At 39.7% G+C, this 15,243-nt stretch overlaps 1 protein-coding gene across 4 annotated transcripts in view; it reads left to right on the plus strand.

The window, feature by feature from the left end:
• The window catches only part of PDE4B (phosphodiesterase 4B, cAMP-specific), a 444,432-nt gene that overhangs the window by 307,046 nt on the left and 122,143 nt on the right, over nucleotides 1-15,243 (plus strand). For all 4 annotated transcript variants that reach the window (XM_011994950.1, XM_011994953.1, XM_011994952.1 and 1 more), the window contains one exon: nucleotides 8,314-8,508. In XM_011994950.1, coding sequence (XP_011850340.1) covers nucleotides 8,314-8,508 — 195 coding nt within the window. The remainder of the gene's footprint in view (nucleotides 1-8,313; nucleotides 8,509-15,243) is intronic.

Raw genomic sequence — 15,243 nt, forward strand, 5'->3', positions numbered from 1 at the left:
ATAAAAATCTTATTTAATTACTAGATTGTCTTGTTGGCAGAAATACTTAACTTATGAATTAAAGTGTTTATATTTTATTAATAGAGCATTTAACAATCTCTTATGATAACTTTTAAAAAATGGAGAATGTAGCCTGGAAAATATTGAGCGAGTAGAATATTTTGCATACTCAAAGTGCACACTGGGGCAGAATCAATGCAAAACAATCCCCCCTCCCTGGCCCTTTATAATGTCTACATACAAAAAAAATTCCCACATAAAATTAATCTCTTTTAGAGAACTTTTCCTTTCCTTGGAATTACTGTTTTATAAAAAGTGGTAATTATTATTAAAAGTTGTAACATCCTTTAGGGGTTTTAGTAGATAAGAGTTTGAAAGTGAGTTTGTGAAATTTCAGCCATAATTAGAACACTAAAGAAAGACATAATTTATAATTCCTATTATTTCTGAAAAACATTTTTTACCTGGAAATAGATGGACAGAGCATTTTGTAAACTTGCTAGAAATAATGCTTCTATATTTATGAAGAGGGAATATTTACATATGGTCATGTTCTGCTTGCGCATTAAGTAGTATGACATAAGAACAACACAATGTGAAATTACCAAAGAATCACACTAAAATATACTCCTAAGCATTTGAAACAAAACTTTTAAAAAATGATACTTATCTTAACAATTTCAGTAGAAAAACTAAGTGTTGATATTCTTTTTTCATTGTTCACCCATTTCTTTATAGTGAAATGTTTACAACCCAGAAAAGGATCTCAATCAATAAGTAAAATAATTTGCAAAATATATTTATCGTCAAAATTAAAGCTTTCTAACAAAGGAACTGAGGGGTACTTGCGGCATTTCCACCTCTCATCACATCAATACCAAAAGATGTGAATGATTGCTGCTGTGTGTGGGCACTGGGCCTCTCCTTTGGGCTTGGAGCTCTCTGGAAGGCATTCTAGCTCCTCCCTCCAGGTGGTATTTGGTAGCACATTCCCAGTTCTTCTTTATGGAGCTAACTTTCAGGAGTTGATTAGGGTACAGGGCAAGAGATGACTGAGTATCGCCATATCACCCACAGTCAGTCTTGTTGAAGTTCGTCTGTGCTGTCTGTGGTGGGTATCAAGGGGAGTTTGTAAAAATTCCTTGGCCCTAAACCATTCATTCATTCATTTGTTTATTCATCAGACATGATAGGCATGGCCCTTAGCACTGGGGTTAAAAATAAGAAAAAGATTCAAACCTAAGTATCATCTGACTCAATTCTTTAGTTAAAGTATAGAAATGAGAATAAGAAGGAACTTAAGGACAAGTTTTACCACTACCTGTGTCTGATCTCAACACTGCCTGAGAAAGATGGACGGTATTTCCTGGTGAAGTGCAATAGACAGCCTACATGACTGGATAGAGTGGACCTGCTGCCTACCCAAACTAAAGAAACAGTATTCCCTTGGTCTCTATCACACTACTGTATGTCTGCTTTTCTTCATAGTATTTCTCACTATCGGAAACTATCTTGCTTTCCTATTTGTTGTCTGTCTTTCCCTCAGGGACCTTGTTTCATACACTGCTGTATTCTCAGGTGGAGAACAGTGCCTTGTTTCATACTGGGTGCTTGCTAAATATTTGTTGAGTAAATGAATGCTCATCACTATTAACATAAAACCACACTTGAGAACCAACCTTTTTTCTATCTCCAAAATGTCTGCGAGTTGTCTAATCTTAGGGGGGTACCTCACAACTTCATTTCAGTGGGAAAAGATGAGGTGTAGGGGGCAGGATACAGGGATCCCCTGTTTCATTTCAGTTAATTCCCCCACAGAGCTGGAAGTAGAAGCCAGATCCCTAGAGTCTCAGAGCTCTTCAGCATTCCTGCGCTACCTCTGGTTAAGCCTTTCTGTGGGGAAAGCAGTTTTGGATTACTGCCATGAATGCAATTTTCAAAGGCCCTGGAAGAAGAAAAAGCAATGGAAGCTGCTTCTAGACTTCAGATGAGCTGAACATCAGAGTCCTTCTTCGTAGTCTGTGGAAGGGAATTCATAGACTTTGGAACTGAATTCTTATGGCATAACTGTAATATTCTGCTGTAGCTGTGGCCAGAGGAGTTCTGCCTGCCTTCTGCTAGGACATGGGCTCTATATCAGGCTGGCTGTGTTTTTCACAGCTTAGTCCTTCGTTAGAAATTAGGACTGGCTGCAGCCTGCAGTGACTAATTATAGAAAGATGGGTCATTGTCATTGTGGGTAAAAACACATGTGCCTGTTAAACTCCTCTGTCTACAGGGATCAGATAGTACATTTGAAGTGACGGCCAATATAATCACTTAAGTAAATGGATAAATAGTTATTTGTTTTTATTAAAATGATAAACAAGCGTTTGAAGACATTAGTGTCTTTTTCTTTTTCTTTCTTTTCTTTTCGTGAGACGGAATCTCACTGTGTCGCTCAGTTGGAAGTGCAGTGGCATATCTTGTCTCACTGAAATCTCCGCCTTCTGGATTCAAGTGATTCTCCTGCCTCAGCCTCCTGAGTAGCTGGGATTACAGTTAGTTTTTGAGTACAACTGAGGAGAATATTTTCCAACAGAAATTTAAAGAAACCCAGCATTTTTTCATGACTATGCCTCCCCCCACAACATACACACTCTATACAGAAACATGCACTTTATTATAGAAACAACATTTTCCATAAGCAAAAACTGCTAGGATGGAGTTCCTGGGATACTGCAGGGAGAGTGGGGAAAGAAGAACCTAGTGACTCCCTTTAAGAGCTCCACTGAGGCCATCACCTGCCAGAGGTTTTAATCCAAATGGAGCTGGCTTTTTGTCAGATGTGAGAAAAAACTATGAGATTTTCGCATTCATTTAACAAATATTTGTTGTATGCCTTTTGGTGTGATACTCAGCTCTAGGCCCTGGGAATACAAAACTGAATGAAGGCTTCATTCCTGCTTCAAGGAGGTCACTGTCTGGTGGAATGAGAGAGAGAAGTAAACAGAGGAGTACAGTCTAGCATGGCCGGTTCTGGAATCAAGGAGTCTGAGGAGACATCTGAGGTGTCAGGGCACAGATTGTAAGGTGTAATGAAAAGAGGTCACACTTTAGAATTTTTCGAATGAAGTTTCACATTGTGGAGCCTCCATTTTCTCTTCTTTGAAATGGGGCAAAAAGAATTAGCCTGCCAGAGTTGTGGTAATTCAATGATACAGGAGAGACTCAGTGAGTAACTTCTAAGAAAGAAATGCAAAATTGAGACAGCAAGAGCTCTCTCCAAAAAGGCAGTGAACCATTCTGCGGACCTGTGGATTTGAATCTCTTTTGTGGAGTTTGCAGTCTTTCTAGCGGGTTATTTGTTAGAATAAGCCAAAGAGGCTCACCTAGAGAATGACTAAGTTGCAAAAGAAAAATCTCCTTTGGTTCAGAAATTAATTATTCCTAGGATGTTGCTTCACGAGTCTTTGTTACAGAAATTGGAGTTTGTGCAAGTAATTGGGGATCAGGAAACAACCACCCTGGGGACAATTGCAGGCATTTCTGCGACCAACTGGTTTAACTTGAATTCTTGGAAGTAGAGCTTCTCTTAGGTTAATCAAAGGTTTCATGGTACACCTTGTGGCTCTTTTCCTTATCCCTGATTTTTCCTCCCAGGCTTATGAATAATAAGGCTTCAGTCATATTTCTCCCTCCAACACTGCCAGCAGCCCCACCTGCTGGGCTTGGAGGCTGGGGCCTGCAGCCTAAGGACAGTGTGGCAGTCTGCTGCCATCTGCTGGCACACATGTCACCAGCTCCGGGCTGGCTTTGCAAGGATTCCCCAGGAATGGAAACCACCAGAATAACTGTGGGGCAAAGAACATTCCTGCTTATATTGAAAAACGAAGAGATGAGAAGATGGCAGACAAAAGCTGGTATAAGAAGGCTTTTCCCCTCCTGGGAGTTTATGTAAAGATGCGACCATCTCAGACAGCTAAGCCAGTGATATTACTATGCAGATTTGTTTTGCTCAGGGAGAATACAGCAGTACTTAAAAACAAACAAACAAACAAAAAAAAACCATCTTATTGTATTTAGATCACTGTCTCACAAGGTCGAACAAATAAATTAATGTCACATCTCTGTAGATTCATTTAAAGGAAACAGTAGAAACACATGGCAGTGGGGTCTCAGGTGGGTATAGGGAAGCAAAAAGAGGGGAGGGATTGGAGAAACATTTCACAGTAAGTTGCAGTATATTTTAGTTGGTTCTGTCCACATTTTTTGAAGACCTACTGTTTACAAGGCTCTGACCCAGATGCCTGGGATACAAGAATGAGTAATACTCAGTAATACTGAGTCCCTCCTGGCTTGGAGATAACCATGTATTGGGGAGCAGTAAATAAATAGAGAATTAAAATAGAATTGCAAGTACTGTGATAAAGTACTATGGTAAAGAAATCTGGGAGAGCAGACAGGAGGAGCATATGTTAAAATCAAACTGGACTGCAGTGTCAGAGAGAGCGTACTCAGGGAGATGGCATGAACTGAATTTTGAAGATACTAGCTCAAAGAAGCACCGCTTCTCACACAGCCTATCACCCACCATCACTGCCTGGAGGAGCTGAGAACACTAGATACAAAGCAAGAGAAGGCTGTTAAAACATTAGGTCTCAGATAAGCAATTGATTCAGTCCAGGGATATTGGCAGAGGCAAGGAGAAGTAGGCAGATCCAAGTGAGCAGGCAGCATAAAGAATCCTGAAGATCAGAGAGCAGGGCTTGGCAGGCTCTTTGGACCCAGGGAAAAGACCACTTTCAATGCCGTGTCCATAGGTTGGATAAGGGCAACCCCTTCCAGGCAGTTATAAGTCACAATCAAATATTCAGAAACTTGTGAGTAACTTCCTCTCTTAATCTATCTGAAACTTCTGTGTGACCTAATTTAAATGTTGAAATAGCTACAAGCTCAAAGGTATCAACTGCAACGTTATTCAGAATTGCAAATATGAGGAGCAAGAGTAGAGAAAATGCTTGAGAAAACTGTGATACAGCAACTGAATGAAGCAGCTCATGGAAAATGCTAATTCTGAAAACTGTAGCACATAACAAATACTTGTGAAAAAAATCAAGATCCAGACCTACAGGAAAAAAAAAAATATTCAGAAGAGAAAAAAATAAACTGCTAGTAATGATGCTGTTCTTTTCTCTATTGTCTAAGTTTTATATAATATTCTTATATTTCTTTTATAATGATTTTTAAAAATATAAATAGCCTAAAGATGAAATGTGTGTCCTGATGAAGGCAGAGGCAAAAATTACACTAAACAAATAATGGCCCTATTTATGTGTTTGTTTCTGCTACTGTAGATTCCATTTTCTTCCTAATTGTATTTCAGTTGGTGTGGTATATTCATTTTGCTTATAAAGCCTGTCCTCAGCCTTCCCTTTGCCCACACCCCTCCTCATTCCCTGGATCTGTGGGACGTATTGTGATGTCTGCCCGCTAATTTTGCTGTGACTGGGGCTGGTGTCTGGTTGGTGATTCATGTTTGTTCCAAAGTTGTACATCTGTGTTGGTTGCTTTGAAGCAGTGCCCCAGGGAATATGAAAGGCCATTTGTCTCCCTAAGACTGCTTCTTTGCATCAGAGACTTCTTCCCTGGCTTCGTTTAAATTCCAGCAAGCTCTCCTATGAGTTTAAGTAGGGTAAGAAGGAAAGAAAACAAAAGCAAAGAGGGTCATCTTGGAGACAGCATTGGAGTCAGGTTCTAACCCCAGTTTTCCTGGCAGAAGTAAACTTCTTGGATTCTAATACTAGGGACAGAATGCCTGTGATGCTCATTTTAAGGGTAATGCTTTGTGGACTTACCCTCTGCCCACTAGGAATGCCTTTAGCAAAATAGAAGGCAGGATGAGCCTTGGTGGAAACCCTCAATGGAAAGAGTTCTGAGAGCTTGGTGGGCATACCCACTTGGCACCTCCTCTAAGATTTTAGCACAGATACACACAGCAGTGGCATTCATAATATTTAATGACTGGCACTGCATGAGCACTGACGAATTAATGGACACAGGCACAGTGCTTCCAGACACCAATCCTTTAGTTACTGGATCACTAGGAAGTCCAGCTGATCCTGGAGGACCTGGGGCAGTGGATGGATGCTAACAGTTTAAAAAGTATGTTAGGGTTTTAATATCCAGAAAGGTTGCACAGATGCATGCCAATGAATAACAACATAAATACATGAAATTTCTAAACTCATGCCCACCGTTAAGCTTTGTGTAATTCCTCCTTCAGTTTTTAAGAACCTACCTACTTTGCCTTTAAAAAGGGTTCAGAGCCCGTGACCTACTGGTTCTATGGGATTTGGGTGGCACACAAAAAAAGCACTTATCCACAAAGGGGCTTTTTATTTTGCTCAACAACTATGACAGATCTCACCCGAGGGAAGTTTGCAAGTCACTTTATTATATTTTCGCTTGTTGCAATGTAAGTGGTTAACAGCATAGCTCTGCCTCCCGGCAGGCTGGCAAGCAGGCTGGTAGTATGAGTGATTGCCCACCTGCCTGTCTACCTGCAGTCTTTGAAAGGCAGCCCCATCCCAGACCATTAGCCTACTGAGAAAATTCATCTACAGTACCTTGAAAGACCAAACACATTGGATCGTTGTAGCTTTTCCTTGGCCTTTTACCCAGACATTATCACTTTCTGCTTCTTATCAGACACCTGGAGTTTGTGGGTTGTCTAAAAGCAGCTTCTCTGAGTGATCTCCAGGGAAGCATTATAACCCTGCCTTCTGCCATTTCTTCTCCTCATGTTTCAAGGAAACCTACAGCTTCAATTTGCTGCCTCCCCGTTTTCATTCAAGAGAGCAGCCAAGGTTGCTTATAGTCTAACTGACTCTTTATGTACCAAATTACCTTTGGTTGAATTCAGAGACTAAAGAGGAATTTCACTCAGTTATCCATTGGGCCATCCTGGAGTTCTGTCATTAGGAAAGTCTGAGGTTGTAAAGAAATTAGTTGCAAGACATGAGTCTTCCAATTCTGCTCTACAAGTTACTAGCCTATGACTCTGAGCAAGGTATTTACATCTTGCTAAGCCTCATTTACCTCAAATGTAGAGTGGGATCATCTTATATACTTCACAGGGTTGTTAGGAGGAGGCGCTTTGTAAAGTGAAGAAATATAAGCAAAATTCACCCAAAGAGAGCTGGTTGTAAGAACTAGTGAAAGGAAAGCACCAAGAATGTAGACATAAACCATGGCAGCTGAATTAGTATACAGGAAAATCACTAATTTGAATTTGAAAAAGGGAGCATCCTCAGCCCCATATCTTTTGTTCAACATCTCTCTGCAAAGCTTTAGCTGGGGAGCAGTGAGAGTTCTGGAGAAATACTAGGGAAGAGGGTTATTGTCAATTTGAGGCTAAGAGAGGTTGTGTGTGCAGGAAAAAATGCATATGTGATGATAAAGGAGAATGTGAAAAGGGCACAGTGCCCAGGGAAATACCAGGCGTGGAGATACAGAAAACAAGAGACAAAATCTCTACTGCTCCCATCTCTGTGTTCGTTGATCAGAGCACGTTCAAATAATTGTGGGCTTGAGGGCACCTTTCTAGAGTGATGAAGACTGATAGGAAACCTCATGACACTCCTCTGTGGGAGCCAGTGAATGCATCCTCTCCCAGAGACGAAGCTCTGCAGCCTTGGAGAGTAATTTGGTGTTAGCAGATTAATTAAGTCATTTTCTGTGGTTAAATTTGCAGATGAATATTACATCCCAGGTTGGGCCTCCCATCTAGTCACCCAGTGGAGGTTGTCAGGATAACACTTTGTTCCTGAAACATTTAGAAATATGTGTATTGTATATTTAATGAGACTGTGATATTTGTTCATGATGGGAAGAAGTCTTCCAGATAGGGAGACTTACGCATGTGATAGTTCAGTGTCTGACACCTAGAGCTGTGCTGAATGTCCCGCTAGAGTTGCTTATTATCACCAAGTTGTTGTATGCCTGGCACCAATGCTGAATTTGTCAAAGTTGCTCATGTCACTGAAAGACCATGGAGTTTGCTCCTGGGTTCAAATTCTGGCTCCATTATTTGCTAATGGTGGGCATGGGTAAATAACTGAACTTCAGTGGGACTCAGTTTCCTATACATAACATGAAAATAATAATGACTGCAACTCTAAGCTGTCCTGAGGATTAAAACTTTCCAAAGTACATACAGTTTTATGTAAAATGCTTAGCATATAGTACCTGCCACACATTGGTTCTCAGTGTATACCATGCGTCCTCCTCCATGGTTACCATGTGACCAGAGTTTCCTGCTTTCTCTTTAAGCTTTGATGTGGAAAATGGCCCTTCCCCAGGTCGGAGTCCACTGGATCCCCAGGCCAGCTCTTCCTCTGGGCTGGTACTTCACACCACCTTTCCTGGGCACAGCCAGCGCAGAGAGTCATTTCTCTACAGATCAGACAGCGACTATGACTTGTCACCAAAGGCGATGTCGAGAAACTCTTCGCTTCCAAGCGAGCAGTAAGTACAAGCTCTGTCTGGCTTCCAGTCTCACACTTACCTCATCTCTACCCAGGTCACAGTGGCAGCAACAACAGTTCCCCTTTAATCCATGGGAAGGATGAAGGAAGAAAATGAATATGAGCAGGGGTGACATGATGACCATTTTAAGGACATTAATGCTCTATAGCATGCGGAATATGTAGCTGGGGTCTCCAAGGGTGTTGGAAAATCTAGACACAGTGTTTACTTTACATCTGTTACTGATACCTTAAAAAAATTATTTTGCTTCATTTCCTGAACTGCTGAGTCATTTACAGCATGAGAACCTTAACACTTTTTATGCATCACACTTGAAATTTCAGCTGCATGTGCCGTTTCCATGAGGCTCCAGCAAAGAGGAAAAATGGTGATTGGTTACATGCATGCTGTCTCAGTGGCCTTTGCTTGGTGACTTTAATAAGCTGTCATTCAGCCACATGCCTGTGTCCCTTCTCTGAAACCTTAACACAATGTCCACTTGTTGCCTGGCTCCTTGGTGAGACACAACACACTCCACCGCCCTATAAAGCACAGCTGATATTTTTGTTTTGCCGCTATTAATTGTAAATCTCTAATTTTTATTTAAAGAACAAGGTCTAGGTTGTGTCACCCACTTATTAAATTTCCAAAACCAAATAAAACTGGATTCTGGAATTCATGCCTTAAAAGGTTTCTGGGCACAGATACAATTGTTTTTATATTATATGTCATAAAAGTATCAGTAGCTCCCTAAAGTCTCCAGTTTGGAAAATTCCACTGTATTCTCTTCTGCTATTGGAAAGGAAGTCAAAAAGTTTCACCGTCTGGTGAAAGGGGGTATTTTGAAGCTACCAGCAAAAAAATATTCCTCGAGGCATTTCCGCCAGCACATTTTTAATAGAAGCACCCCTGCCCTAAAATATCTCAATCATCATGTGGGCCCAAATTCATTTTTCAGTCATTTGGCAAATATTTACTGATTCTCTCCTTTGTGCCACACATTGTGCCAATCTCTGGTGATAGAAGACAAACAAAACAGTATAAAAATCACAGATGGGTTAAAGGCATATCTCATTCTCAGAAAGTGCACATGCTCTCAGGGAGGTGACAGCTAAATAAGAAAGATCAGAGAAACACACACATACACACATAACAGAGTGGAAGGAAATAATATTTAATGAGCACTTCCTATGGAGCCGAGCTCGTGTTCTTATGTTATCTCTGTTAATCTGTCAGGTAGGTGCCATTATTATCCCCACTCCATAGATCATGAAACTGGGACTCTGAGAGATTGAGAAACTTGCCCCTATCTCATGACTGTGTATCATGCTGTGTCCCATGATGTGACTAAAACTGACCATATTAAAAACTTTTGGAATCTTTCCATCCATGTTCTCCAAATTGCAAAGTCGCATCTCTGCCACTAGGTAGAAAACAAATGACTGCAGAGTAGAGGTGTCTGAGGCTGGAGGAGAGGTTGGTAGCCAGCCACTTTGCTGTAGATCTTGTAGAACCCAAGGCATTTCTGACAAAAGTTTGAATGAGGGTCTTTGAATGCAAAGGTATTGGGAATTCTTTCCTTCACCAAGATAAACACCTTTCTAGGCTTCATCGTGGGAGAGTATAGGTTATGTGGTGAGCTCAAAGTAATTAGAACTTAATTCACATAGTATTTTACAGGTGAAAGATTAGCTTTGAAATCTTGTCATCCCCCCGAAACTAATTCCCTGGTTAAGAGTTCTCCAGACACAAGCCAAGTGGCAGGAAGAGTCTCAAGGTCGTTCAGAGTCTCCCCAGAAAACTCTACCGCAATTCCGGATTAACTCTTGTGTTTTATTATTTGGAATCAAAAGGTTGTAGAAATGTTAAACTTGAAGAGACCTTAAAGATCACAATCCAACTCAGTCTATGGCAGTTGAAACAGAGGTGTAGTTCTAAATGATTCTGCGTCCAGCATCCCTGTTACTGGTAGTTTACTGTCCTTTCAGTTTTAGTGGCCAGTAAAATTTCCCCTGGTGTAACTTTAGAACCTAATTTTTCCAACTTTAAATTTAGGCAAGTAAAAATTATATATGTAAATTATCGAATATCATTCTCTCTTTTTAAAGATAAGGACTTAGATAAAAAGTAGGACAAGCAAAATTTCATAATAAAAAACAGCCTTTCCCAAGAAAACAAGGTTGGCAACGTAATACCACCCTATCAAAAATACTGATAACAGGATGTATTCAAATCTTTATGTGAATGAAAATAGCACAAGATTTTGTTTTTCAAATATTTCAGTATCACAGAAAAAATCTTCTATATATTTGTCAGGTTTTGAATTATATTTCACTACACACTGAAAAGTAGAGTTTGAATAATATCAAGCTTCTAGTAATCTAGTTTTATGTTAGAAAATCCAGTTTCACACAAACATCTGAATCTGAACTAAAGTATTGCTCTTAAAACTATTTCACATGATTATTAATTCTTTACGATGAATTGAAACAGGAACAGCAGCCCCCAAGCTTCTCACTCCTTCTTTTGCTTTCTGTCCATAGATCCAGGAAGAAGAAGGGTGATCATGGACTAAGAGTCTAGATGTGAAGGCCATTTGGTAGGGGCTGCCAGATGTTCCCTGCTCACAAGCCCCTCATAGCCAGCACAGAGCTGTCGTGAATTTTTTATGAAAAGTGGAAAAACTTTGCATAATTCTACTGCATTAAATCCTAGTAATAAAGGAAACACTCGCTTTTGAAATTTTCTCATCTGAATTTTTTCAGAAAAGTAACAGGAAATTACAGTCAGGGGAGAGTGAATGAAAAGACATTAAGAGTAAAAATGTGAACAAGAAAAATTAAAAGTGGCTTTAACTTTGAGCAACAAAGGAGAGATCAGAATAAGGCAATAAAGCAAGATCACCATTGGGTCCCAAAAGGCAATTTCAGATACTTTCCTAGATGTGGCAATAGTTTGTTGGTTTCTGTTCAGTTCCTGTGTTGTAGTCATCCCAAACGTAATGCCTTCGTATACTGAGGTACAGATTGCCTCATGGGAACATAAAATACTGGAAACTAGTAAGGCCAGTTTTATTGCTGAAAACTGTGGCAGGAACCACCATGGAGAGAATGGAGTTTTGATTATCTACCTGCAAAGCCACAGGAAAGGACACTCCATGTTTTTTTCATTTGGTCATCCCATTTTGCAAAGCCTTACATGGGCAAGAAGCTTTTGAAAGCCACCATTTGCGTGTGGACTAAGTAGTCTCTAGAGAGAGCCTACTCATTTTCAAGGGAAATGAGACCTAAGAACCAAGAAGAAAAGCAGAAATAACAACCCACTTAAATTTAAAACCTGTTTATTGATGGACTAGCAAAAAGTGCAGTGTGGTTTCTAAGACTTGAGTTAGACTTACAGCCATCACACTTGCTAGCACTGTGGCTTTTAAGACGTTGAATCTCTTTTATTGTCTCTAAATTATCTGTAAATAAAAGCACACATTTATTGAGTATTTTCTGTATGCTATCTGTTAAAATACTTTACGTATGTTAATTCATTTAATCCCCATATCCCCAATGTGGTAGGTACTATAACTTTCTTGTTTTAATGATGACGACATTAGGGCACAGAGAAGTTAAGTGACTTCCCCAATAAACGGGAACAAGACAAACCCAAGGAGTCTAGGTGGTAAACTATATGGATATCCAGTATGTAAACAGACTCTAAATGAGGCTGAAAAACTGTCTTATTTGTTCACAAATTTCCTAAATTTACATATTTATTGAAAGAGAGAATGAAAATGATCCTCCTAACAGCTGGAAAGGTAGGCAGAACAGAAATTAATAGCATTATTTTTTATTTTTCAGCCTCATTTAGAGTCTGTTAAGTGACCTCCCCAATAAACGGGAACAGTTTCTGTGTCTTCAAGGGTACTAAAACATTAGTAAGTCAATAGGCAGTTTTAGTAGCTTCCGATAAGGGCAGGCATAGAGCGTTATGCACTGGTTTGAAAGGTCTGGCCAGGCAGGAAAGCAGCCTACTTTGAGGAGGTTACAGCTCAGCTAGAGGAGTCAGGCAGGCAGAAGGACGTGCAGGAGAGGCCAGTTGCTAACTAATTCTCCAGTTAGTGTGGGAGCATTTTGGAGAACCACAGCTCAGTGTGGTTGATCCAGAGGATATGAGAGGATAAGGAAGTGGTGAAAAGCGAGACTGGAAAAGCGAGCAGGAACCTCATCATGAAGGGCCTATGTTAAGGGATTGGCCTTTACGCTGCAAGTGGAGAGTTACTAAGGGCTTTAAGCAGATAAATATATAATGCAACATTTTTAAAAATAGCTCTGATTGCAACATAGAAAATGGTTTACAGAGTAGGGAAGCTTAAAGACTAGTACTCAAACCTACAGAGCCAAATGGGAGGCTGCCGTGATATTCATGTAAAAGAGGACAGGGATTTATATTACAGATGACCTAGTGAGCAGTTAAAACATATTTGCAAGTCAGGATCAGCAGGAGTTAGTGTTTGACTGAAGGATAAGGGAGATGGAGGTTTCAGGCTTGGTCAAGAAGATAGGTGGTTGCACCATTTCCTGGGATCAGGAGCATTCTCTTACTACATGAAATAATGTACATGAAAGTGCTTTGCAAACTGTAAATATCACATAAGTATGAGTCCTCTTGATTGCAATGGACAGACATGAATATCTTAAAGGAGCTCTCATTGCCTGGAAATACAGACATGCAACCCTTTAATTACGGATGCCCTTCAACTTACAATGTCCCAAAAATTCCATCCTAACTTGAATATATTGTAAGTTGAAAATGCATTTAACATACCTAACCTACCAAACATTACAGCTTGACCTAACCTACCTTAAGTGTGCTCAGAACACTTACTTTAGCATACAGTTGAGCAAATCATCTAAAGCAAAGCCTACTTTATAATAAAGTGTTGGATATCTCATGTAATTGATTGAATACTGTACTGAAAGTGAAAAACAGAATGGTTGTATGGGTACTCTAAGTACAGTTTCTACTGAATGCATATGGCTTTTGTGCCATTGTGAAGTCAAAAATTGTAAGTTGGGCAGGGCGTGGTGACCTGTAATCCCAGCACTTTGGGAGGCTAAGGCGGGCGGATCGCTTGATCTCAGGAGTTTGAGACCAGCCTGGACAACATGGTGAAACCCTATCTCTACAAAAAATACAAAAAAATTAGCTGGGATTGGTGGTGAGTGCTTGTGGTCCCAGCTCCTCAGGAGGCTGAGATAGGAGGATCACTTGAGCCAGAGGGGCGGAGGTTGCAATGAGCTAAGATCATGCCACTGCCCTCCAGGCTAGGTAATAGAGTGAGACTCTGTCTCAAAAAAAAAAAAAAAAAAAAAAAAAAAGGAGTAAGTGAAATAATCGTTAAGTTGAGGACCATCCATATAAAAACAAAGATACCTACTTACTGGTATTGCTAATAACTATAAATCAGTAACTAAGCTGCTTTTATGTGCTAAGCACTGTTATTAAGAGTTGTACATATGTAATAATTCATTTAATTCTCATACGACCCTCTTTTACAGGTAAAAATGTTGAGACATGAAGAGGATTAGCTAGTAATAATGCAGCTGAGAGACAAACCCATGCTCTTTGGCTCCAAAATCTGTGCTGTTAACCACTATAGTATATATCTCTCTATATGACAGACTAAAATCAAGCAAATTACAAGTTAAATTCTGTGTGTAGTGATAAAACAGAGAAAGGTGGAATGAATTAATAAAATTCAGAGTGTGGCAGTGAAAGGCAGTTTTTCTGCTTTCTAGAAAATTATTTTATCGTGTAGAGCAGACCTACATACACTCCATTCTATGACTCAGTACTAAGACTGGAGTGCTCATTTCCAGTTATGCTCTAAATTTGCAATGTGCTGACTTTGTCACTAGATGTTGCCCTTGCAATGGTTCTGAATATCCGGACTTGCTCCTGAGAGGCATTGCCTTCTCCAGGGGTTTGGGAAAGTAAGAAGTGTATTAGTTTCCATAATCAATCAAATGTTTTGTTCTTTCTATGCTATTTGATTCTTAACTAGTGATTTATCAAATTATGATTTTTAAAAATTTATAATAGTTCCATAAATAATCTGGTTGCACTCAAAGAGAAGTTTTTTGTTTCTTTTCTGTTACTTTCTATAAATTGATAGATCCTTTAACAGCAGTTTTCTAACATACAGCATTAGCTTTGCCAGCTCGAATTCTTTAAGGGAACCAATGCTGGGAATCTGCAAAATCTATTTTTTGCTTCTGAATGTTCTGTTCTCCTAAACTTCAGAAGTTCCATAATGATAAAGTCATGATGACATTATGCCCTATTAATGTTTCTTTATCTCCCTTTAGTCTTTGGATTGTGCAGTTTTAATAACTCCTCCAACTCATTCAACAATCCATCAGCTCAAGGTACCACCTATGCATGAGATTTACTTATATTATTTAGCTTTTATCAGATACCAGACTCTGGAAATCCAGGAGTCATAGAAGATGCACTTAAATCTAAATCCATTATCTTGTCCCAAATTCACCCTGATGTCTTATGAACAATGTGAACTTCACATCAGAGATCAGAACACTTCACTTGACTAGCCTAAAAAAAATAGAAAGGAGAAAATAAAGAGAGAGAGAGAGAGAAGGAAAGAAGGAAGGAAGGAAGGAAGGAAGGAAGGAAGGAAGGAAGGAAGGAAGGAAGGAAGGAAGGAAAGAGGGAGGGAGGAAGGAA

Source organism: Mandrillus leucophaeus, unplaced genomic scaffold (genome assembly GCF_000951045.1).
Source record: "Mandrillus leucophaeus isolate KB7577 unplaced genomic scaffold, Mleu.le_1.0 Scaffold464, whole genome shotgun sequence".
NCBI classification, from domain to species: Eukaryota; Metazoa; Chordata; class Mammalia; order Primates; family Cercopithecidae; genus Mandrillus; species Mandrillus leucophaeus.